The sequence below is a fragment of the Onychomys torridus genome, chromosome 22 (assembly GCF_903995425.1).
Source record: "Onychomys torridus chromosome 22, mOncTor1.1, whole genome shotgun sequence".
Taxonomy (NCBI): domain Eukaryota; kingdom Metazoa; phylum Chordata; class Mammalia; order Rodentia; family Cricetidae; genus Onychomys; species Onychomys torridus.
Window position 1 is genome coordinate 41,908,757 of NC_050464.1, and position 25,401 is coordinate 41,934,157.

At 44.5% G+C, this 25,401-nt stretch overlaps 1 protein-coding gene across 3 annotated transcripts in view; it reads right to left on the reverse strand.

Annotated features, from left to right (window-relative positions):
* Ttc28 (tetratricopeptide repeat domain 28) overlaps positions 1 to 25,401 on the reverse strand; it is a 417,040-nt gene that overhangs the window by 308,189 nt on the left and 83,450 nt on the right. Inside the window, exon 1 of one of the 3 annotated variants that reach the window (XM_036171627.1) lies at positions 15,966 to 16,699. The exons of the other annotated variants lie outside the window; for them this stretch is intronic. Coding sequence (XP_036027520.1) covers positions 15,966 to 15,992 — 27 coding nt within the window. The 5' untranslated portion in view covers positions 15,993 to 16,699. Of the gene's footprint in view, positions 1 to 15,965; positions 16,700 to 25,401 lie in introns of those variants that run through there. 3 annotated transcript variants of the gene reach the window in all.

Here is a 25,401-nt window from a genome sequence, read left to right on the forward strand (position 1 = left end):
TCACCACTGCCTGGCCTCTATGGCTAACTAGTGGCTTAGCTTTGCCCTCTGATCTTCAGGCAAGCTTTATTTGTTAGAGCACACACAAAATATCACCACACACCACTGTACACAACTATTATTTTTTCAACTGTGCTGGTTCTTTTTTGTCAACTTCACACAAACTAGTGCCACCTGGGAACAGGGAACCTCAGTTAAGGATTTATGTCCATCAGATTGACCTGTGACCCTGTCTTTGGGGCATTTTCGTGGTTAGAGATTGATGTGGGAGAGCCCAGCCCACTGTGGATGGTGCCACCCATGGGCAGATGGGCCTGGACTATACAAGAAAGGTGGCCAGGCAGGTCATGGAAACAAGCCGGTGAGCAGCATTCCTTCATGTTCTCTACTCTACTTCCTGTCACCAGATTCTTGCCCAGGGTCTGTGCCTTGCTGTCACTCAGTGCTGGGCTGTGACTTGTCTTGAAATAAACCCTTTCTCTTCAAGCTGCTTAGCTCAGGGTGTTTTATCACAGCAACAGAGAAAGAAACTAGGATAGGAAGGTGCCCATGGAGGCCAGAGAGGCCACTGGATTCCCTGGAACTAGAGCTACTGCAGTTACGAGCTGCTCAGTGTGGGTGCTGGAACTGAATTCTAGTCCTCTGGAATAGCAGCAAGCTCTCCTAACCATTCAGCCATCTCCTAGCCCCCTCAAATGATGACTTTGCAAGAGGAGATGGAGTCCAGAAGTGTGATTTCAGGTAGTTGTGCAGGGTGCATAGTCATGGCTCTTTAGCTTTTAGTTTCCTAAGAGCACCGGAACACTCGGTAGAAGGTAGCCCTAACCTGGATGGCCATTTTAATAATCTTAAAAATAGTACATCTGTTTGGACCCTTCTCCCAGGGTCTATCCCAGTGATTCTTGTGTAGGGTTACACTTCCTTTTTTAGCTCTCTGTGACTGCCCAGTCTTTTTAGTCTTTGTTTGTTAATTTGAGGTAAGGCCTCACAATGTAGCCCTGGCTGGGCTGGAACTCACAGAGATCCACCTGCCTCTGCCTCCCCAGTTCTGGGGTTAAAGGTGTGCACCACCACACCTGGTGCCAGTCAGTTTTAAAGACAACTTTCTCCAGACGCCTTCCTGCCTATGTAGAGGTAGCCTTGGCTCCTCCAAACAAGATGGGGGACAGGTTAGACCATGTTAATTAGGAATCTAATAATTTCAGTGTTGGAATTGGTTTGGAATTTATTCTTCTCTATAGGCACACACAGGTGCTCGATACTGTTAATTGCTAGTACATAAGAATATGCTAATACATCTTAAGGTTCAATTCCAGAGCAGTTAACAAGATTTTAAGAGTCTTCCATCTCTTTTCCTCCCTACTTCTCTTCCTTCCGTTTTCTTCTATGTCTGACTCCAGAGTGTGATGCTCTTAGGTTTTTTGGGAAGCTCTGAAGTGTTGTGTGGCCTCACATGGAGTATCACCAGCATTCAGGTTCCTGTAAGTTCAGTGAGCATTGAGATGAAGCAGTTGTGTTGCTGAAAGTTTCTGTAGCACACCCCCCTCCCTCCTCCCCCCAACCTTGGTAGTGGTTGGTTTTGGTTTTTGACTTTTTTCTTTTAGACAGTGTCTCAGTCTGTACCCAAGGCTGTTCTGGAACTTAGTATGTAGCCAAGGCTGGCCTTGATCTTGTGACAACCCTGTTACCTTAGCCAAGATTACAGCAGGAGCCATCATGCCCGGCTGAACATCTGTAATTGTAAGTCTCTATTGTGGCCTGATGTTTTGTTTCTTCACTAGTCCAAAACCCTATTTTCTGGAGGTTCTGGGAAGGGAGTGCATGCTGTGAGTATTTTGAAGTTCTAAGCAGTTCCAGTGATGTCACTGAGGGTTGAACTGAGTCTGTTATAGTTTCCTCATTCTACTCACTCAGCATTTCCCTGGCAGTTAATTACACAGCGGCTTCGGGTACATTCCATAAGACGCTGAAGACAGCTTCGCCGAAGGCTGACACACTTTCCTCCTTGGTTACACAGCTAATGGCCACTCAGGGATAATTAGTGAGAAGAAACTCCAATGGCCCAATTACTGTCTTCTCAAGGTTTTCCCTACTAACTCTTCTTTGCTCAAATCTTGAGAGATTGCCACCATGGTAGGTTGTGTGTGTGTGTGTGGGGGGGGGCTATTTAAAACTGGGTTTTCTTAGTAAGGCAGACAAAAGGTAGTAGACCTATATTTAGCATGTGAGGAGAACCCTGTGAAGCTGCTGGGAGGCCCCTGAGAGGAGCAACGTTCAGAGAAGTGGTGGCTGGTATTTTACAGGCCACAGCTATGCCTGGCTTTTGGTTCCTGGGGTAAGACTCATACCAGCTGCCCGATCTGTATACTGAAAAGGCTTGAGGTTTTTGTCTCTGAGCTGCTAGAGTGTCCCTGGCTCTGTGCGATATGTAGATTAGCAATCACGTGTCATTTTTCTGTCAGGAATCTCGACTTGGGGCATTGTAGCTGCCCAGTGTAATGAAAATGCATGTGCATATGCCTTGGTAATAAGACTGTGTGAGCATGCCCACCACAGGGGTTGGTAGGTAGAGAGAGTCTCTAAACCTTACAGATTCCTGAGTCATCTCGCCATATGTTGTCTGCCTTTTAGAAAGTCTGTCCAACAGAGAGCACAGTGACTCCATTCTTTCTCCGAAGGCCCGTGCCGGAGTCGGGTGCTTCTCACTGGAACCGGGCAAGCAAACCTCTGTTTTTGAATTTTGTCCAAACTGGGAAAAAATGACTGTGTTGAAAGAAATTCCTTTGAAAGAGCTACCTTCTGGAGTTGGCATGGCTGTTGTAGATGTGCCATTTGTATGGATGTGTCTTTATACATAGAGGTCCCAGGGAGTGTCTGCTGATTGAGTGGAGGCAATGAAGTTCTCATCACTGGAGTTTGAGTCTCTCCTTTGCCGCTGTCTTCCTGTTTGGTTTGGATGTCCAGCTCCCTCTACAGAGCCCATCACTGTCTCATCAACCCACTTGCTTCAGCATTTGTGACATGCTTTTCTAAGGCCCCTGCCAAGGTTAGTAGAGGTTATCCAAAGTTCCAGATGATGAAATTGAGCAGGCCTGGTGGAGGAGGTCACTTCAATGTGATCTGCTTACCGACGCAGCGAAACTGATGGCATCAGGAAAGAGTATTGCTGGGAGACGTGTCCCTAGTCATAGTGTGGCCTTTCGGGGTGAAAGCAAGGGGCTGCATCCGCAATATAGTCACCACATGACACTCAAGTCATTTTCGTAGTTCCAGACTGACACAGAAGCCCCTCCTTCTGACTGCTAGAGTTCAACAGGAAACTCCATGGGCTGTTTTCCTGGGGGGCTGATGCCACCACCACCCAACACACACATAATTAAAAATAAATCTTAAAAAAAATTTTACACTCTCACCTATCCATTCTTAATCCAGTATGAGGCAGTGTAAATAAATATTACAGACTTACTTTGGAAATGAAGTTATAGAGTTCTACCAAATTAGCAAGCATAATTTGCCCAGTTACAGTTCTTTGGGGGAAACACTGGTTCTATAATAGCCTAGTCACTCTAAATTGTTTCTTCCATAAGCCTTATAAGAGATACAACATCTATATAGTTCATTAAAGGTCCTGAGGACCACAGCTGTCAGCAGAAATAGTTATAGCAATGACAACATTGGGATAATGATCTTCCTACCAGTGAGGTCTACTCTGAATCTGTACCAAATGCTTACTGTTCACACACTGTTCTATCTCAGGAATTTACTCTCCCCCTTATTCTTGGTCCACACTGACCTAGATTGGTCTTTCTTTGTTATTCAGTGTGTGGAGTTTGTGATCAGCATCTTCCCCCTATCTCTGCTTCAACCTGCACTCTTGTCCTGTCTGCAAAGGTGCAGTCACTCTTAATGCTCTGCCTCAGCTGCCTGAGGTCCCAACCAGAGTGGACCCATCTCTACCTGTGGCCAGGCTGCAGAGACTGATTCTGATCTTCCCAATCCTCTCTTCCAGCTCCATCATGTGGTTATATGGAACCCATCTCTTAGCAAGCTGCTGGGTGACTCTCTTAGTCTCTGATGAAACACCATGACAAAATAACCCAATGTGGAAAAGGTTTATTTCACTCACAGTTCCATGTAACAGTCAAGAGCAGTGAAGGCAGGAACCTGGAGCAGGTGCCAATGCAGAGGCCATGGAGGGCTGCTGCTCACTGGCTTGCTCAGCCTGCTTTCTTATGGGCAGGGACCTCCCCCACCACTAAGAAAATGCCCTACAGCTGGATCTCACGGGGTCATTTTCTCCACTAGGGCTCCCTCCTCTCTGATGACTCTAGTTTGTGTCAAGTTGACAGAAAACAAGCCAGGACAACTGACCCCTTGTCAGCTTGATGCACAAACACATCACTTTTCAATTGGAACCTTTCCTTTCTCATTTAGCTCCGAGATGGCATGTTAATATCATAATTATCATAATACAAAACGTAAGTGACTTTAAAAGTCCCACGGTCTTTACAAATTCAAACACATTGAAAGTTCAGTCTTAGGCGGGTGGTACTGGCACATGCCTTTAATCCCAGCACTCAGGAGGCAGAGCCAGACAAATCTCTGTGAGTTCCAGGCCAGTTTGGTCTACAAAGTGAGTTCCAGGACAGCCAGGGCTACACAGAGAAACCCTGTCTCAAAAAACTGAAATGCATACATACATACATACATGAATGAAAGGGAGAAAGGGAGGGAGAAAGGAAGGAAGGAAGGGAGAGAGGGAGATTGGAAGGGAGGGAGGGAGGGAGGGAGAGAGGGAGGGAGGGAGGGGGGAGGGAAGGAAGGAAGGGAGGGAGAAATACCCAAAATCTTTTGTAAAAGTTCAAACCTTTCAGCTATGGGCTCCTGCAAAAATCAAAATTAGGTTGATACTTTAAGAGGGAAGAACCAGGGCACAGTCACAATCTGAACAAAGCAAAACCAAACTCCAACACTGTAAATAACTTAATGTCCAATATCTGGGATCCACTCTTGATCTTCTGGGCTCCTCCAAAGGGCTTGGGTCACTTCTCCAACTCTGCCCTCTCCAAAGCACACAGCTCATCCACTAGGCTCCGGATGGCTGCACTCCACTTCTGTGGTCATCCCATAGACTGGCATCTCAAAAATGCTGTGTCCTCTGCTGCAACTGGGCTGCACTTTCACCAACAGCCTCTCCTCTTCATGATGCAAAGCTTCAACTTCTCTGCATGACCCCTTCAATTCTGAGCCTTCAACTGCCATTGAGGCTGTTCCTTCACTAATGGCCTCTCTTGACCTCTCACAGTGCCAAGCCTCAGCAACTCTCTATGACCCCTTCAGGCCTTCAAAACCAGCATGATCTGGGTGACTCTTGACTCTTCACCAAGCTCAGATACACGCTCAAGGTACAACCTTCACCACCTCTGAACATAGCCAAGATGATCACACTTAAGCAACGTGAACAATTCAAACTAGCAAGGCTGCCAGAGTCACTAACAATAATTTTGAAAGCAATTTTCAGTTTTATCTTTTATTTCTTCAGTCTAATAACTTTTGGAAAAAATATGATAATGAAATAATAGCCAGGTGTGGTGGCACACGCCTTTGATGCCAGCACTTGAGAGGTAGAGACAAATGGATTTCTGTGAGTTCAAGATAAGCTGGTCTACATAGTGAGTTCCAGGACAGCCAGAGATACATAGTGAGACCCTGTCTCAAAAGAGAGAGAGAGACAGACAGACAGACAGACAGAGACACAGAGAGAGACAGAGAGAAAGAGAGAAAGAGAAGAAAACATAAAGGTATAAGGCTGTCCACAAAGATCATGACTCTAACATCTGTGGTAGTATTGTGTTCCCCGAAATATTGTGCAAGCTAATAAATTTATCTGGAGTCAGAGAACAGGACAGCCACAATATTAAACATGAGGATAGGCAGTGGTAGTACACGCCTTTAATCCTAGTATTCCAGAGACAGAAATCCTGTGGATCTCTGTGAGTTCAAGGCCACATAGGAATCAGCCAGGCATGATGACACTTGCCTTTAATCCCAGAAAGCAAGCCTTTAATCCCAGGGAGTCATGGCAGAAAGCAAAAAGGTATATAAGGCGTGAGGACCAGGAACTAAGTTAGTTAAGCATTTTGGCTGGTTAAGCATTCAGGCTTTTGAGCAGCAGTTCAGCTTTGATTCATTCTTGATGAGGGCTCAGAGGTTTCCAGTCAGAGGAAACAAGACCAGCTGAGGAACTGGCAAGGTGAGGTAGCTGTGGCTTGTTCTGCTTCTCTGATCTTCCAGCGTTCACCCCATTAACTGGCCTCAGGTTTGATTTTATTAATAAGACCTTCTTATATTTTTGGTTGTGAGCCTAGCCTTTAATGGCTGAGCCATCTCTCCAGCCCTTAATAAGACCTTCTAAGATTCCTACTACAAACATCACTAGTACACTTCTTTCTACTCTTCTTCATTTATTTTTCTTCAACCAAAATCATACCTTTTGGGGGTGGGGGGAGGGGAAGCTCATGTAGCTCAAGCTGCTCTCAAACCACTACAGAGAGCAGGGTTACCTTAAAGTCCTGATCCACCCTCTCTCCCCTCAGAGTGCTAGAATCACAGGTACATGTCACCATACCCGGCTGGTAGTGTGCTAGAAACCAAAGCCAGGGCTCCATGCAAACTACGCAAGCACTCTCCTGGTTGAGCTGCAGCCCCAGCTCTGTACCATCTTATTTATGCAGGTTACTCTCTACTCCACAAACTACACAATGGAGATGGGTGTAAGTGCAGTTTTTCTGGTACCAAACCCAAGGTAATCATGAAAATGTGGATGTGCAGTATGGATTCCAGGTATGGAAACATGGAGAAAATAAAGCATGCTAACAGGGACTTGTTGCAGCAATGAGCTCATAATTCAGGTAAGTATAATGGACAAAGTTCTCATTTACTCAATGACTAACTCTATTATTCAGCCTATTTTTAAACTTAAAATATTTTTCAATCCTAAAATTCGTATGAAAGCACAAAGCCCCAGAATAACCGAAGCAATACTAAGCAGAAAGAGCAGTGCTGCAGATAACACAAACCTGACCTCCTATTACACTACAGAGCATACTAACAAGACGGCATGACACTGGCACAAAACAGCAACACAGACCATCGGGACAGGATGGAAATAAACCCACGTTACAGCCATCTAATATTTGCCAAGATACAAAAGACCTACGCTGGAGAAAAGACATTTCCAACAAATGGTGCTGGGAGAGCTGGATTTCCACATTGGAGGAGTCAAACTAGTCCACATCTCCCATCCCATATGACACTCAGTTCAAAGTGGAGCAGAGACCTTAGTGTCAGGCTTAGTGGCCAGTGCTTTTACCCACCTAGCTTTCTTGACGGTTTTTGTTTTGTTTTGTTTATTTGTTTTTTTAACGTGTTTGGATGTTTTTCTTGTGTGCATGTTTATGTACTACTTGCCAGGTGTCTGCTTTGGAAGCCAGAAGATGGTGTTGGGCCTCTTAGAACTAGAGTTATAGACAGTTGTGAGCCACCCTGTGGGTGCTGGGAATTGAACCCTTGTCCTCTGGAAGAGCAGCCAGTGCTCTTAGCCAGTGAGTCATCTCCCCAGCCCTACTCTTAGTTTTTCTGAGGAGCTTCTGTGCTGATTTCCATAGGACGCATACCAGTCCACAGGACCCACATGATGAAGGAAGAGAGCTGCCAATCCCACAAGTTCTTCTCTGACCTCCACAGGTACATGCTTGCTCGCTCTCGCTCTCTCTCTCTCTCTCTCTCTCTCTCTCTCTCTCTCTCTGACACACACACACACAAGAGAGAGAGACAGAGACAGAGACAGAGACAGAGACAGAGAGACAGAGACAGAGAGAGAGACAGAGAGAGAGAGAGAGAGAGAGAAAGAGAGAGAGAGAGAGAGGATGGGAGAATTTTTAAACTAACTCCTATGTGATCATACATAGCACTCCTGGGTATACTCCCAAAACACTGAGTCAGCACACAACACACAGTTGCTGATACATTTCTGTTTATTGTGTGCTATTTCCAGCAATCTAACATGGAACCACCAAGATGTCCGCCAGCAGATGCTTGTACTCACTATAAAGAAGTAGCTGTTTTGTTTGCAGAAGAATGGGCAGAAGTAAAGGTCATTGTCTTAAGCAAAAACCAGACAAGAAAAAGACAAAATAGGCCGGGTGGTGGCGGTGGTGGTGGTGGCCGCGGTGGCGGTGGCAGCAGCAGCAATAGCAATAGCGCACGCCTTTAATCCAGCACTTGGGAGGCAGAGCCAGGAGGACCTCTTTGAGTTCGAGACCAGCCTGGTCTACAGAGTGAGTTCCAGGACAGGCACCAAAACTACACAGAGAAACCCTGTCTCAAAAAACAAAAAAGACAAGATTAGTTTGTGAACTTTTTCTAAACATGTTCTTTATTACACAAAAGGTATGTGTTAAAGGATACAATTTTATATTTTTTTCCTTAAACTATGTGCAAAAAGGACAAAGTGCTTTAAAAAATAACAAGAAACACTAACTGAATAATCTAAAGGACAAATACGCCAAAAAGGGAACAAAGCTAAAGAGGTTGGCCATGTAAGAATATGAAAATTCACCAGGCAGTGGTGGTGGCACACGCCTTTAATCCCAGCACTCAGGAGGCAGAGCCAGGTGGATCTCTGTGAGTTCGAGGCCAGCCTGGTTTACAGAGTGAGCTCCAGGAAAGGCGCAAAGCTACATAGAGAAACCCTGTCTCAAAAAAAAACAAAAAAACAACAACAACAAAAAAAAAAAGTGAAAATTCTTAGCTGCCAAAACCTTAAACGGGGGTGAGGAAAGCACAGGACCAACGTGTCCTGTGAATCCTGGAAACATGGAAAATGAAATGATTCTGAGTTTTCTATAAACTCCACAGTTTTAGTACATCAGCGAACGCAGTCTTGCTTCTGGGGCAGGCGCTGTTGTTGACAGCACATGCAGGCACTGGGGAAGCTGGAATGGTCAGACTTTCCCTGCTCCTCCTGGATCCCCCATAATGTCATCTCTGTGACTGACCAGCCAAAGGAAGGCAGCTCTGGGGCTCCTTCTTCACACTGGGCCAATTAAACTCTGTACCTCTCACACTGATGTGTTTGCTGGCTCAGCCTGGACAGCACAGGTGCCAACACAGATTTCCTCACCTCTTCTGTCCTTCACTTCTTATCTATCTATACAACTAAAGTGCTCCAACGTTCCTGACTCTTGTATAGATGACCACTCCCTACCCAACACACAGAATTAAACAAGTTTAGGGCCAGGGCTGGGGATGTAACTCATGGGTATGGTGCTTACAGCACCCAGAATGAGGGTCAGATCACCGGCACTGACCTCAAAGCTAAGTGACTCCAGGACATCAATGACCCCAGTGATGGGAGACTCCCAGGACCTGCAGGCCTACCACCTACCCTAATGATCCAGTGAGAGACCCTTCCTCACAAACTAAAGTGAGGGTCTGCCAACATCTGGTTGTGGAGGGGTGGAGCTCACAGGCCTCATCTCTCCCTGAGGATTTATATGCAATTAAGGGTGAAGGGTGGAGACATTACTCTCACCTACATGTTAATTTAAACAATCCAGTGAACCTCACTGAGTCACACACAAAAAGAAAATGGCAGACAGGAAAGCAAAGGGGTTATCAGGAATGGTAGGGGGCAGGTAAGGATAAAGGGCAAAGAGGGTTATACAGTTGAAATACATATACCTGGCATGAAGGTGTCCCAGTGAAGCCCACTGCTATGAACAATTAATATATGCTGATAAAGTATTAAAGTATAAGGCAAACAGTGATTGAGAAAGATATTTGATATTGAGCTCTGGCCTCTACACACTTATGCACACCCGAACATACACAAACACATATATACACATACATCACACAAATAAAATACTGAGGACTGAAGAAAATAAAGATTTAATATGGCAGCTCACAATCATGGCACTGATGCACTGATGTCTCATGATCAGTGTGAAATGTGTCAGTAGTCAATGTTTTTCCCTGTTTCAACTGAGGTGAAGTTCACATGAGATGAGACTACTCATCAGCAAGTGTGTGTCTTGGTGATACTTACTAGATGCACAGCATTATGAAGCTGCCATCCCATGAGTGTGACTATATTTTTAATAGGTACACAATTCAGATTATCCTTTTAATGAGGCACCCTCACTTCTATGCAATATGTCATTCTCAAAAGGTTAAGAAATATGCAGACATAATCTTGTAAACTAGGTACTCCCTGTAACTAGCAAGTCAAAGAATTTTACCAAGTCATCCCATTAATGCATGCATTCATTCAGGCAGTAACTCATTCAGCTCTTCCTGGGTGCCTACCGCCTCCCTCAAAATTGTGGAGATGGACACCCGGGCAGTTGAAGAGCTGAGCCAGGACTGTGGCTTACACAATTATAGTCAAAGGAGGGAATAAGTGATGCCCAGCAATAGAACTGTCAAAGCAAAGGCAAGCTCCATGACAAAACAATGACAAGATCAAGATGAATGAAGAATATGAGAACACTGAGCAGGCCAAGGAAGGGGGGTTCTGCCAGCAAATGAGATCCTGTCCTCAAAAGAAGAAGAAGAAGAGGAGGAGGAGGAGGAGGAGGAGGAGGAGGAGGAGGAGGAGGGGCCAGGTACAGTTGTGCTATGTGAAAATGCATCGAGGACTTCAGCTTGCCAAGCATTCTTGTGAGAGCCAGGTGCTGTAGCACAAATCTTAAAGAGTGTCCTTAATAAAACCAAACCTGAGCCAGGTATTGGGGTGACTGCTGGATGAGCAGAGAAGCAGAACAAGCCACAGCTACCTCACCTTGCCAGTTCCTCAGCTGATCCTGTTTCCTCAGACTGGATGGCTCTCAGCTGAACTGTGCTGCTCAAAAGCCAAAAGCTTAACCAGCCTCTAGTTCCTCATTCTCACGCCTTATATACCTTTCTGCTTCCTGCCATCACTTCCTGGGATTAAAGGCGTGAGTCTCCACGCCTGGCTGTTTCCAGTGTGGCTTTAAATTCACAGAGATCCAGGCAGATCTCTGCCTCTGGAATGCTAGGATTAAAGGCATGTGTGCCACCATTTTCTGGCCTCTATATCTAGTGGCTGTTCTGTTCTCTGACCCCAGATAAGTTTATTAGGGTGCGTGATATATTGAGGAACACATTGTCACCACAAGGTGCCATTTCCCTTAACACAGACAAGATCTCCTAAGAGTGAAGTCACTGGCCACAGAGCTGTGCTTGGAGCAGAGCTGGATCCTCACTACTGTCCAGCTTCAGAGTTTCCTCATCAGTGGAGAATTCACACTACAGCTGTCTGTTTCCAGGTTCTTCTTTTTAATAAACTTAATTGCAGAATTGCAATTTTAAGGTAAAAGCTACAATGTGGCACTATACACTGACAGTGAACAATGAGTGGGCACCACTAAGAACCCTCTGGCCTCAGGGGAGAAGAGAGCAAGTGACAGACCACATCAGGTCATGTCTTCTGTCTGGCTCACCATGTACTTACCCCACTGTGTGCCTCTCCCAGAGCATGCAGAGAGGGCAGGGCTTTAACAAGGTCAGTAAGATAAGTAAGTATATGTATGTCTTTCAGCACTTACTTGAAAGGAATCAGAAGGAGAAATGAAAAGGAAAAGAGACCAGAAAAAGGAACATCATAAGGATGCCATTTACAATAGATCCAGAAGGTGATAAACTCAGTGAGGAGTCAGACATGAAGGAGCAAATGACTCCCAAGGACATGAGTCAAGGGAGCTGCTGGCTCAGAGCCTGTGTCTCCAGGCTGCATGGACCTAGAAATGCTATGAAGAGTAGCCTGCATACGACTGCTAACATGATCCTATGCCACTAAACAAGCTGAGTCCCAAGATGAGTGACACAGGAATGCCAACTGCAAAGAATTCAGAAATGACTAGGTAATAAATACTAAAACACCAAAGTACAGATTATTAAAATCTGAAATTAATGTTATAATCCACAAAAAAAATACTTCATCACAGAGATAGAGTAGGGATCTGAGATATATTCTTTCATAAAAGTGATGTCACTGGAAGACACAGATCTATAGGATGTGATCTTACACATAAGCTTCAAACAAGCTTCTCAATGGAGCTCTTACTTGCTCCCTCCTCTTCCTCCCCCAGCAAAGCAGGACACAAAGGATGGAGATGTCACAAGGAAACTCATTACTCCACATGCTTACATAAAACAGATAAGCCAGATTCATATTTTATTAACATGACAAGTATAACAAGATAAATACATCATAAGATTCTCAAATTACATAATTAATGTAGCTTATGTGACACATTCCTATTAATAATCTTTTATTATGCGTGAACAGTAAAATAACATTAGATAAGCAATGAAAAAATCTAATCAGAGAGGCTTTCTGACGTTCAGACTGGAGTCTTATTGACACAGTGGTATCTAATACTAATCCTTGGATTTAGAAATCTCTTCATAGTGGTAAACAAACATGCTCCTACGAGACTGAAGTTTTAATTACTATCACTTCTGTAAATACAAGATAAAAACAATGTGCCTCATGATAGCCTCTTATGTAAAACAGGAAACAATGTATTCTACAAGGCCAATTAGGTTACATAAATAAAACAGTCATGATACTGGGGATAGTTCTGCTACTGAGCCTGGTACTACATTAAACATGTCTGTCTTAATCATGACTTCTAGGGAGATTTTGTGGAGAGTGGCTGCCCCCTTTCTGATGTTGTCCGTAAAGATTAGAAGCCAATGACAAAATGTGCTGGTGCTCTTCAATAACCCACTAGAGACAAACCTATGAATCAACTTTAGTAGCAGGTCTAAAAACACAAGTGATAGTACCAAGTAGTAGTTATTTACTTTTATACAAAATAAATATTTATTGAGCATCTATATTATCCTTGAAACCAAAACATAAGGTCCCTGAACATAAAGAGCTAGAGCTTCACAGAGGCCCGATAAACAGTTAAAAAGACAGAAATACAGGGAGAAAGAAAATGATTCCAGCCAGTAAATGAAATTGGCCTCAAAAGCCATAGACTATAAATGCTCTTAGAATTCCCAGGTAGCTGAAGTCACTGTGTTCCTCCAAGGGAAAGTGGGATGAGGGATGGGGTAAGCATCCTGGTAGTAGAAACGCAAAGCTCTGTCTATAGTAACATCCTGCTTGGTTCTATCTCAGATAAAAAGGCCTAATCATCAAAATCCCTAAGTACAGTGGTATGGAAGGAAAGAAGGTTGTCTCAATCCTGTTCTCACCCTGCCCTGCTGTAGCCCTAGAAGTCAAACCAATTCTCTAAACCATCTTCTTTATCTGTCAAATGCAAACAGCACGCCCTTTCCTTACTAGTTAAGAACTGAACAAATGCACAGCCAACCAGAGGCACCTGGCATACAGCAGGTGCTTAAAAAACGCCAGCTGCTACCTGAATGACAGAAAATGTTACCACAACCACAAAACAGGACAATTATTCAGAATCTTGCATTTTCACTTAACACATTCAATTGAATTATGATTAATAAAGAAAAATGTGTCCATATTTAATATATAAAATGTGATGAGTCTGAAGTTTAGTATACACGTATGAATATTTCTTTTAGGAAAGTGTTTAACTCTCTCTCTCTCTCTCTTTTTTTTTTTTTTTAGGTGTTTAACTCTTGGTGAGAGGCCCACTATGTTTGGAAGGCCCTCTAAGACTCATACTGGGGTGTGGCGTGGTGAGGTGTGGTGTGGACCTGATAAACCATGGTGGAAGGTTCCTTTGTGAAAGATATCATACCCAAATAGAATACTATAGATTGACCCACACATAAACCTTGTCTTGAGTATTTAATCTACCAAGTTAACAATGTAAAGAGGAGCAACAAACTCCCCTTAAATCATGTACCCCAGCTCCAAGTTCAGTTAGAAACAAAGAAATCTTTAATTTATAGCTACTCTCTTATAGAGAACCCAAAAACCCAGAATTCAAAAAAGCCCAAACTAGTAGTGACTGGCAAGACCCTAAGACCCAAGCTACCAATCAACTGAAACCCTAAAGCCCAGACAGGCAGCTGCTTGTGGGTGCTCTCCCTATCTCTGTTCAGATCCCACCAATGGGGTGTGAAGAGTCTATGGATCAGTTTGGCATGTGACTGTACAACCACAAATGTGTTAGCAGACCCAGCCAGAAATCATGACAATGGTGTGATCATGTGAGTAATCTGGCATGACTAAGAAAATAAACCGAGTCTGTTTGGTGGTGCCCACTGGAGCTGAATAGCATCTTTCCCAAGGTAGCTTTCACTTCCAGTGTGAAGAATTGTTCTCAAGCTACCAACAAATGATGACACAGGATCAGATAGCTCAGCTCTTATGAACTCTGCAGATTGATATCTGGATCCTTATAACATGATGACTTGTGATTAGGAATACAGAAAATCAACACAATCTTCTGGTATAGCCATTTAAGCATCATGGAGTGAGTAAATACTGCAGTGAATCCTAACGCTTGAAATAGAATCTTCCAGAGTCCAGAAATCCACCTGGCTGCCAAGAATAATACTTCTGTGGTTCAAGCAATACTAGTACCCTGAGGGGCTTTCACTGACATAACCATATGAGTTACTACACCTTGGTTAAAATAGAAAAACCAGACATTTGTGACTGTACAGTTTGTAGATTATCTTTAAACTACTCATAAAGATTATACAAATATAGAAGACTCTAGGACTAGGCAGCATCTGTGTAAGATGTTTGATTATATGGGGTTTCCCTCTGTTTTAATGGGGGGGGGGGGATAGACACACAAATCTCCTAAACCAATATCGCTGATTGAAGCCCTGCGAGGAGAACAGAACAAATACATGAGTGGTTCTGGCTTTAGGCTGGGGCAGAAACGACCGCCACAGGACAGAATCGAATCAATTAGATGCTGAAGGAAACCTTTCCGTTCACCAGGCTATAATGAAGCAGGGTCTGCTGTGTTCCCCAGCAGTCAAACAAGCGCACAGTGTCTTCTCAGCATTTCACACATGATTTCTATTTCAGCTCTGATGTCAAACTCAACATCACACATCATGGCACAAAGAAAGAATCAGTTTAGCTAGTTGAGTGAAACACCAGACAGCTGCTAGCAGAGACAGGTCACGGCTGGGGAGGGGCACAGCACATTCAGTTCGCTGTGTTTTCCTTCACAAGAATGTCAATAAAAACCATGGCCAAATGAGGTATTGAAGGGAAAGTCCCGCTATGCTGTAAACCGCTGGGTTAACCTAACAGTGGCAGTCAGGCAAGTTTGCAAAGGGGAACCCTGGCCAAACATACGGTTGCTAACAACTTGAAGAAAGCTGTCTTTCTCCCTCAGTGGCCCAAGGAAGGGACGGGTCCCACATTTAGAAACGTTATTTTGGGGACCAATAGCAATTTATTTTGATAGAACCACTGGATGTTTTTTCTTCAGTTCTCAACAAAGGAGCCATATTAGGAAATAATCTTGCAAAAAGCAAAGTACCCCCTCCCCCTTGCCCACGATCGATGCACACACGCGGTGCACAATGGCCGGCTCGCCCGCACTCGCCCACGCGGCCGCTGAACGCTGCAGCGGCCCCGCCGCAGCCCCTGCGCCCGAGGCCGGGCCGTCGCCGGGAGCCGCTCAGCGCTCGCTCCCGGGCTGCCCGCCCCCCAGCGGGGCCCAGGGGAAGCGGCTGCCAGCAGCCCGGACGCCGATCCCCGCGGGGCAGGGGGCGCTCCGACGCCCACCTGCGGGCCTAACGGGGCGGGCAGCGCAGCCCCAGCCCAGCATGCGGAGCTGGGGCTCAGCTGTCACCCCGCCCGGCCGCGCGCGCCTACAGGCAAGAACTTGGCGGGCTGTGGGCGCACGGACCGGATGGCCTCGGGGGTCCCGCGGGCCCTCCCCACCCCGCAGCCCCGCTGCCGCCGCACTCACCTTCTTCCGGGGCTGCCATTTCATCATATTTGTACAGCCGACCCGGGGCGCATCAAGATGTGGGCTGGGGGCTGGGGGCAGATGCAGGGCGGTGGCGACTGCAAGTCATGCTGCCTCCTTGCACCCCCTAGTTCTTTCCCGTGTTCGCAGCGAGAGGAAGAGCCCGGGAGAGGACAGTCTTCGTCTTCGGTTCAAAGCCGCGGCCACGACACTCTCCCACGGGGCTAGGAAGTCCCAGCAGCCAGCGGCTCACCCGGGCCTGAGCGGGACATGTTCCCCAACCCGCGCTTACGAAAGGGCCCCGCAGCCAGCGACAGGAGCTCTCGGATCGGCCGCAGACCCCTCAGAGCAGAGACCCACAACACGAGCTGCCACAGAAACCCGGCCGGGTTCCTGCCATCCAAGCCCCTTTTGGCGAATTCTCTTCTCGAAAAGGATTAGACAAGCAATGAAACCCTCACACGCAGCCTGGAGCAATTCCCAAATTCTGGGTGTATTTCTCGTTTGTAAAATTTAGCAAAGAAAATTCCAAAGATCTGTAATCAGAGCTTCTTTGCGCAGTTTTCTGCTTCTCAGACAACTTGGGATCGGATCTGTCCATCCGAAATGCCTACCTTCCCTGAACACGGTAAATAGGAAAACTTGGTTTGTGTGTTTAGATTTTTTTTTTTTTTTTAAAATTCCCAAGAACCTTAGTGGGGAAAGGCTGGAAGGAAATCCTGCAAGAACCTAACTCCACAGCTCAGTCTGCACTAATGACTTCCTTCCCTTCAGTATGAGCACAGCCCAGCTCCAGCCACACAGAGCACAAGGTTTCTGGGTCTTAGTGCCACGACATCTACTAGACAGCAAAAAAGTAAAGCTACAGTTCCACAGGCAGCCACAGGCTGGCTAGGAAACCTCTCAACAATTCTCAGATTTGTGTGAGCTATATGGAGAAATAAAAAGGGCAAGAATCCGAATCAAACAGCTACAAAGGGGCTGGGGAGATGGCTCCCGGTTTGCACTCAAGATCTGACCCCAGAGGCCAGAAATTATTTCACAACCACTAGCCACACCAGTGCCAGGGGATCTGACCTCCACTGGCTCCTGCACATGCCTATGCACCTAAACTCATACAAGCAGACACACTTAACATAAATAAAATAAATAATAAATGAATCTTTTGAAAGGCCATAAACATTCTGATTTAAAGAAAAAACACTTATATATAACAACTAAAAAAAAAAAAAAATCAGAAACTTTGCCCCAAATGAACTTAAATATAAATTGTATTTGCTTCTCTAAATTAATTGCTTTTTTTGCGGGGTGGGGGGTGTGTGTGGGGGTTGAGACAGGGTTTCTCTGTGTAGCTTTGCGCCTTTCCTGGAACTCACTCTGTAGCCCAGGCTGGCCTCAAACTCCAGAGATCGGCCTGCCTCTGCTCCCGAGTGCTGGGGTTACAGGCGTGTGCCACCGCCTGGCGATTGATTGCTTTTTAAAAAGAGCAGTCTCACTCTGTAGCCCAGGCTGGTCTTCTTGTCAAGCCATCCTCCCCTTCACCCTCCTGAGTAGCTTATCTGGACTTACAGGCACAGACCATCATGCTTGAATAGCATTAATTGTATCACTATAAAATATTACTATAGGTACTGAATTTATTCATCTTTTGTATACTGATTCCATCTTATGGAAAGCGATTAATCCATGAATACAAAATACCATGTAATACTACTATCATTTATTATCCAACTCACCTGTCAACTCCCAACTCCACCTTAATGTTATTTTGGTTGCTGCTAATATAATCGGCAGTAGAGGTTACTATCCTAATAACAGATGCAGACATTATTAACTGATGCAGTATGCATCCAACATTCCCTACGTACTGGCAGAACTCACTTATACAGGGCATCACACACAGATGTGTCACAATAGCAGATTATAAGTAGTCATTAAAACACCGAAAACTGTCAGCGTCAACCTTCAGTGGCCACAGAGATTTTTCTCCCTCTGTTTTCTACAGGAGGACACTGGGACTCACAGCTGCTGCTCGGTTGAGATGCACAGGTAGAGTATGAGGGCTGGGATTCAGACTCACAGGACTTATTCCAAAGCCTATGTCATTACACACTGAGCAACACAGCTATGTGCCACATAACCCTGCCATGTCCTTGCACAGCTCCAGGGACTGGGATCTGACTGGAGTGATAAGGGAATGAAGAAATGACAGACAGATGGACACTCAGACAGAAAAGCTGGGGTCAGGTGGACTGGGCTCTCTGATGGAGAGACCTCATCACTCCCAGAAGCTCAAAAGGTTTATTATAGAGGTGAACAGAGATAGGGTTATTGCATTCGGATGAACAAGGAGTCATGATTATTATATGCAGATGAACAAGGAGACAGGTTTAGCGATCTCAGCTGGAACGGTCTTTGTAAGGGCACAGTCTTCAGGCCTTAAATATCCAGGGGAGAAAGCTATGGTAGACATTTTATGTACATATCATCAGCACTTGCACTTAAGTTTCCCAAGAAGGCTTTGCCAACTCTGAGCCTGAGGCTCTGGGATCCCTGACAAGGCTGTGCCTGTGTCAACAGCACACATTCACTCAGAACCTTCTCTGTTCTCTACACACCCCTCATCATTAGTGTAAGCCCTGACTGTTTGTCAACCCCTTTCCTGGGAGCTACAAATATGAGGGAGAGATTGTTCCAAATCATGACTTCAGCCACAAAGAAAGCCAACATTCTCAGTGTACTGTGACATACTCAAATTATTCTGGAAACTTTGTATACATATCCTACTAGAATTGAAAATTCCATATCAACTTACCTAAAATTAGCCTCCCTTCCTAACCATCCTGTTTCTGTCTGTGACATCACTATTCCCAGGACCACAAACTCACCCCACATCATTTCTCACATCCAGTCTATCCCCAACTCCTGTCACTTCTTTCCTAGATATCACTTTCAAATTTTTCTTGCTGGCACCCGAAGCCAAAGCCTCATGAAACATTTGCACCGACTAGGTACAAAGCATCTCAGAGGATAGAAAGGAACAGATGAAATCCCTAGGCTAAAGAAGGTTACTAAGAAGTCAGGACAGACTCTGGTAAGAGAAAACTACTGCCTAGTTGGTTAAGTAATTAAGGAGCTGTGTGGCCAAAGGCCTGTTGTGGAAGTTAGGTGGAGAAGACACCTCACAGAAGGACCGGCGGCAGTGGCAGCAAGAATGCAGGGCAGATGTAACCATCCCAAAGCTAGAAGCCAAGGTGCCTCTGAGGATCTAATCCCACCACCATCTTCCTGAGCTCACTCTCCCCATTCTCCCTTCCTGAGTCCCTGCACACTGGCTTCTCACTGATCCCTGAACATGCCTAGCACACATTTGTGGTGCCCTGAACCTGGACCAATCTCTGCTTGGCTCCTTCTTACACTAGAAAGCTATCTAAAATGACTGCTCTTTTCTATCCTCCTCACATTGCTACATTTTAGTCCATAGCTCTATCATATACTTTGTTTTTTATTTAAAAAAAAAAAGTCTACTTGCTCCACCAGAACATAAATTCCAAAGGAACAGGAACTTTAAAAAAAAGATTTATAGCTGGGTGGTGGTGGTGGTGGTGGTGGTGGTGGTGGTGGTGGTGGTGGTGCAGCACACCTTTAATCCCAGCATTGGGGAGGCAGAGCCAGGCGGATCTCTGTGAGTTCAAGGATGGCCTGAGCTACAGAGCGAGATCCAGGACAGGCAGTAAAACTACACAGAGAAACTCTGACTTGAAAAAAAAAAAAAGATTTATTATTTTATGTGTATGGGTATTTTGCCTATGATGCTGGGGAAGTCAAGAAGAGAGCAACAGATCCCCTGACCTGGAATTAGAGATGGTTGTGAGCCACAATATAGATGCAGGGAATCAAATCTGGATCCTTGGGAAGAGCAGCAAATGGTTTAACCCCTGAACCATCCCTAGCCCTAGGAATAGGACTTTGTTACAATGCCCAGCACCACTGAGCATGGTATTCACATCATTTCAGTATTTGGGAGGTGAAGGCAGGATGGAAAGTAAGAAGTCATCTGGGTCTAAATAGCAAGATCCTGTCCTAGATATACACAGACAAACCCATATCCATCTACAGGCCCTAACATACGCCAAGTAGCCAATAAATGTTTGTTGAATGAAACAATGAAAGAGAGAGAAAAAGGAGAATAATATGAGCAAAAGGAACAAGCATATGTAAGATGTGCATGTGTTAGAGTACCTCAGCGCTAAAGCACCTGTCTGGCATGTGCTTGGTTTCACCTCTAACAACACACACACACACACACACACACACACACACACACACACACACACACACACACACGGGTTCCAGGCTGACCTTTCATGCCTGTGCTCAGGATATCATCCTGACTAAGCCTCCCAGTTGTTGGAATTACAGGCATGAATCAAGTCCAACCCAAAGCAGCATTTAATTTTAACATACCTAATACAAAAGAAAATATTAACTCTGATTTTATGGGCTCTTCTTATGAATTTTTTAAAACTCTGTGCATGGTTAAAAGGCGCCTCTTTGACAGATAACAAAACCAAAGTTCAGAGAACCTGCGTGACCTGTTCAAGGCCTCATCACAGTTGACAACAAGCAAAAAGAGTCAGACTCCTGGGCCTGCTGGAGGATGAGGATGGCTGGTGGTTGTTTCTTTTGACTGCCTCTGACTTTCTGCATAACACACACTTTCAGAAAGGTACAGAAAGTGGCATGAACAGATGAAATGGGTCTAAAGCAAAGGGAGTTATAAGGATTTGGACCCTGGAGCACAGGAGGTAAGCAGCCATGTCAAAGCCTCCAATCTGTATGGAGGAGCTGCAAACTTCTAGATTTCTTTTTCCACAAAACTCTCCTAAAGTATCCTAACAAGCCGACCAAAACACACCCCTAGGACTAAAATCCATCTGCATGTACTAAAGTATGGTTGTTGACTTAGCCACTCAAGGCTCCACTTTCCCATATGAAAATGAGGCAACCAAACAGTTGCTAATCTGTGGGGTCTTTTCTAAAGGCATCTGTAGTCCACCTCCACAGGACCTTGGTCTATGAAATCAACCTTCTAGCTCAGATCATACAAAGTTATTAAACGGAGGGTAGCAGTGTCTCAACTGTATCAATAAGGGACACAGAAAATGCCTTGTGTTTCTGTCAAAAGAGAATCAGTCCAATTACATCAGAGTGATCCAAAGCTTTCAGGTGACTTCCAATTGTTTAGATATCTCACCTGTGGGTCACTTATTTGTAATCTGCATGGAATTTCTTCCCCTGGAGTCTGTTTTCACTTTCACTTAATAGAAGACCATTAACTAGAAGCTTTTAAAAACCAACACCATCCTGAATCATTTTATTTTTCCCTCTTTGTACCTAATTTACTGGGCTTAATAGAAATTGAATTGGTATTTATACCTGAGATATTCACAGCTTCACCTTCTACCAATATATGTACCACCAGGAATTATTTATATGAAGCTACTAAGTTACTACAGGTCAAAATGACCTACACACACATTAATATTATTGCTTCCAAGATTCAAAACTCAACAGCAAGGATATATTTTCCAGATCTTAAGTTACTAAAGGACATTTTATAACCTCCTGATTTTTAAAAGATACTTTAAAAGATATGTTTTTACCTGCATGTATGTCTGTGCACCATGTGTATGCCTCTCGTGGAGCCAGAGAAGGGTATCAGATCCCCTGGAACTGGAGTTACAGATGATTGTGAGACATCATTTGGTGCAGGGAATTGAACCCTGGTCCTCTGGAAGAGCAGCCAATGCTCTTAATGGCTGATCCATCTCTCTTGTCCCAACCTACTGATTTTTTAACACAAAACTTTGCAAATGGCTTCCCTAAACACAGCTGCTGTGAGCCAGTCTAGCACACAGTGTGCATTTCAGTAACTGTGAGTGGTGGAAGAGTTCCTAAGGACTGGCATGTGCCACACTGATCATAGCTGAATGCCCGGAAATGCCAGCCTCATGCTTGTCTGCACTGATTTTGTTTTAAACACAACGTGAAACTGTATTTGGATAATGCAGTTCCCTGTTGTTCTAGAGACCTCTGAATTATTTATTTTTAAGTACCTTAGAGAGGTGTAGAGAATGTAAAAGGACAAAGGTAGAAGTATATCTGATACCAAGAAAATTTACTTCATTAGTAGCATTTCACACATAACTGTGTTAAAGTCTTGCTTTGCTAAGGAACTACAATAACTCGCCACTGTCTGAGTGAGCCAACGCCCCTGGCTGCAGGAACTGCCCCTCCTCCTACCCCACAAGGCCCACTTCTAAGGGTCTTACCTCTCCTCCTCCCACTGGCCGAAGCTCGCCTGTTTAGTTCAACACCAACTGGGCTCCCCCTGTATACCGGCTCTGGTGGCAGCTGTGCTGGAGGGAGGAGCAGTCAGGTGGAGTGAGGTGCACAGCTCACACAACAGCAGCAGCAAACCAAGTGCCTAAAGACGGGGACTTGGGAGGAACATTCTGACCCTGGGGCTAGGGAAGCCCAGGGATAGTTAAATCTGACTCTGATGGCTGGAACAGGCCACAGCATTTTTTCAAAAAGCAGAAAGAGACTATGAGTGGCAGTGTGTTCTAGACTCAGGGAAGAGCCCAAATCTGAAAGGCAAGTCATTAGCAATCATCCAATAGACCCTAAAACACAAGGCAAGCTGTACTGGAATGAAGTTAGGAAGACCATGTTTCCTCCATTTGAAGGTCAGTGTAGGTTACAAGACCAACTCTTGTCTCAAAAACAAAACAAAACAACCCACAAAACCACTAAAAAGGGGCAGGGCTGGAAGATGGCTCACTTGGTAAACTGACTGATGATGTGCAAGCATTGGGACCTGAGTTTGATCCCCAGAGCCCACATAAAAAGCTGGTTGCATTAGAACGCAATATAAGTACATCATTGGGGAAGCAGAGGCAGGAGGATCAACCCTAGGCCAGCCAGCCTAGCCTAATCAGAAAGTTCTGGGTCCCAGTGAGGGGCCCCAGATCATAAAACAAGGTGAGCAACATCTAAGAAATAGTACTTGAAGCTGGGCTCCATATCCATGTGTACACACTCTCACACATGCACAACAATATTTTTTTAAAGTTTAGAATGCTGGGAATGCTATGAAAGAGTATTAATAATACTAGTCATCATTCACTGAGTACATTCAAACACTGAAACATTTTAAATGGCTATTTTATTTCCTTCAAATAATATTATCTTGGTGCAGAAAAGATAGCTCAGTAGTTAAAACCAATTACTGTGCAAGAATTCATAAATCAGCACCCACATTACCATCAGGGTATGTTCCTGAGCATAACCTTAAACCCAGCACTGGCATGTAAGAGGGTGGTAGAAGGATTTCTGGGGCTTACTGGCTGCCAGCTTAGTTGAAAAATATAAGCTCCAAGAGCAGCAAGAGGCCCTGCTTCAAAGAAATGAGGTACAAAGTGATAAAGGAGGCTGTCTCACAGGTGCCATGCATATGCACACACATAAACCACATACACATTTACATACCCCATACACACACTCACATACACCACACACCATAAACATACACACACATGCACCACACACACAACACATACACCACACACACTTATATACACCGCACACCATACACATTCACACATACACCAAATACATACTCATATACACCACACACATACCACACACACCACATACACTCACATACACCACACACACTTACTTACACTATACACACACTGACATACACCACACACACACATACACCACACAACACAAACACTTACACACATTCACTCACATACAAAACACTCAAACATGCAATGAAATAACTTCTTCATGCAAAGGGACTATTAACATTCCCATTTTAGGAAGAGGAAACTAAAAATACAGGGTTAGCAAACTCCCAGTGTAGTGTGTCCACGGGGGCTGGAATTGAAAGCAGGCTCCTCCTGACTCTGCAGCTAGCCTACGGTGATGAGCCTGCACAGGATTTCACACAGTGGACTGGCGAATCCATCTGGGTTTTATGTTGATAATCCTGTAAATACACTGAAAGACAGAATATGAGAACAACATAGGCAAGAAGATCAAGTAAGTTTCTGTGGCAATAAATCAATAAGGGATGAAGCAGCCCTGAACTGGGGCAGCACACACAAAAGAGGAGCCTTCTTAGGAGAAGCTGCTTGTGAAGGGGCCAAGAGGGGAAGATTTAAGGATTATCTCAGAATGTGTCATCTTACCGAAAAGCAAGCACTCCATTAGTTAAAAGACAGCTCACAGAAGGAACAGGCAGACTCCAAATTCAGCTTGAGACCTCAAGAGTGACACATACTAAATTGACAGATACAGCGAAGGGGATAAGGAGGAAGAGGCTTGGTCTGGAGATGGACAGATGGATGACAGATAGGAAGATGACAGGTAGACAGACAGATGATAGATAGATAGATAGATAGATAGATAGATAGATAGACAGATGACAGACAGACAGATAGATAGACAGACAGACAGACAGACAGATAGATAGATAGATAGATAGATAGATGACAGATGATAGATGATAGACTGTAAGATAAATGGTAGATAGATAGCTGATGGATAGATGGATACATACATACATACATACATACATACATACATGATAGATAGATGATAGATAAGATGGATGGATGGTAGGGTTGGGGATTTAGCTCAGTGGTAGAGTGCTTGCCTAGCAAGCACAAGACCCTGGGTTCGGTCCTCAGCTCTGAAAAAAAAAAAAAGATGGATGGATAGATGATAGATGACAGAAAGGCAGACAGACAGATAGATAAATTGATAGATTATAGATAGATAGATGATAGACATGATATAGTTTACAGACAAATCAGTATCGAGATAAATATACACATGAATAAACACAGCTATAAAGACTACATTAATAACACATGAAACTTTAGGTTTATAAAAGTCCTCCAAAGAAGTGATGTGAACAAGATGAGAGAGATAAAGGAGGGGCTGTGGCATGGGGGAGAAGGAAGAAAGAGGGAGGGAAAGATTAAACTTGAATTTTATTCTTTTGTTTTTCTGTGTAACAGCTCTGGTTGTCCTGGAACTCACTTTGTAGACCAGACTGGCCTCAAATTCACAAAGATCAGCCTGCCTCTGACTCCTGAGTGCTGGGACTAAAGTTGTATGCCACCACCACCCAGCTTTAACTTGAATCTTAAGCAATGTTATGTATTTAATTTAATGGAGAAGATAGGAACTCCTATATCACAGGCTGGTCTGGACTAGGTATATAGCCAGGGATAACCTTGAATTTCTGATCCTTCTGCTTCTACCTCCCAAGAGCTAGAACTACAGGCTGTGGCCAGGCTTCCTAGTTTAATATGTTTCTTTTTAAAAAATATAGCTGCCTTCACTGCCAGAC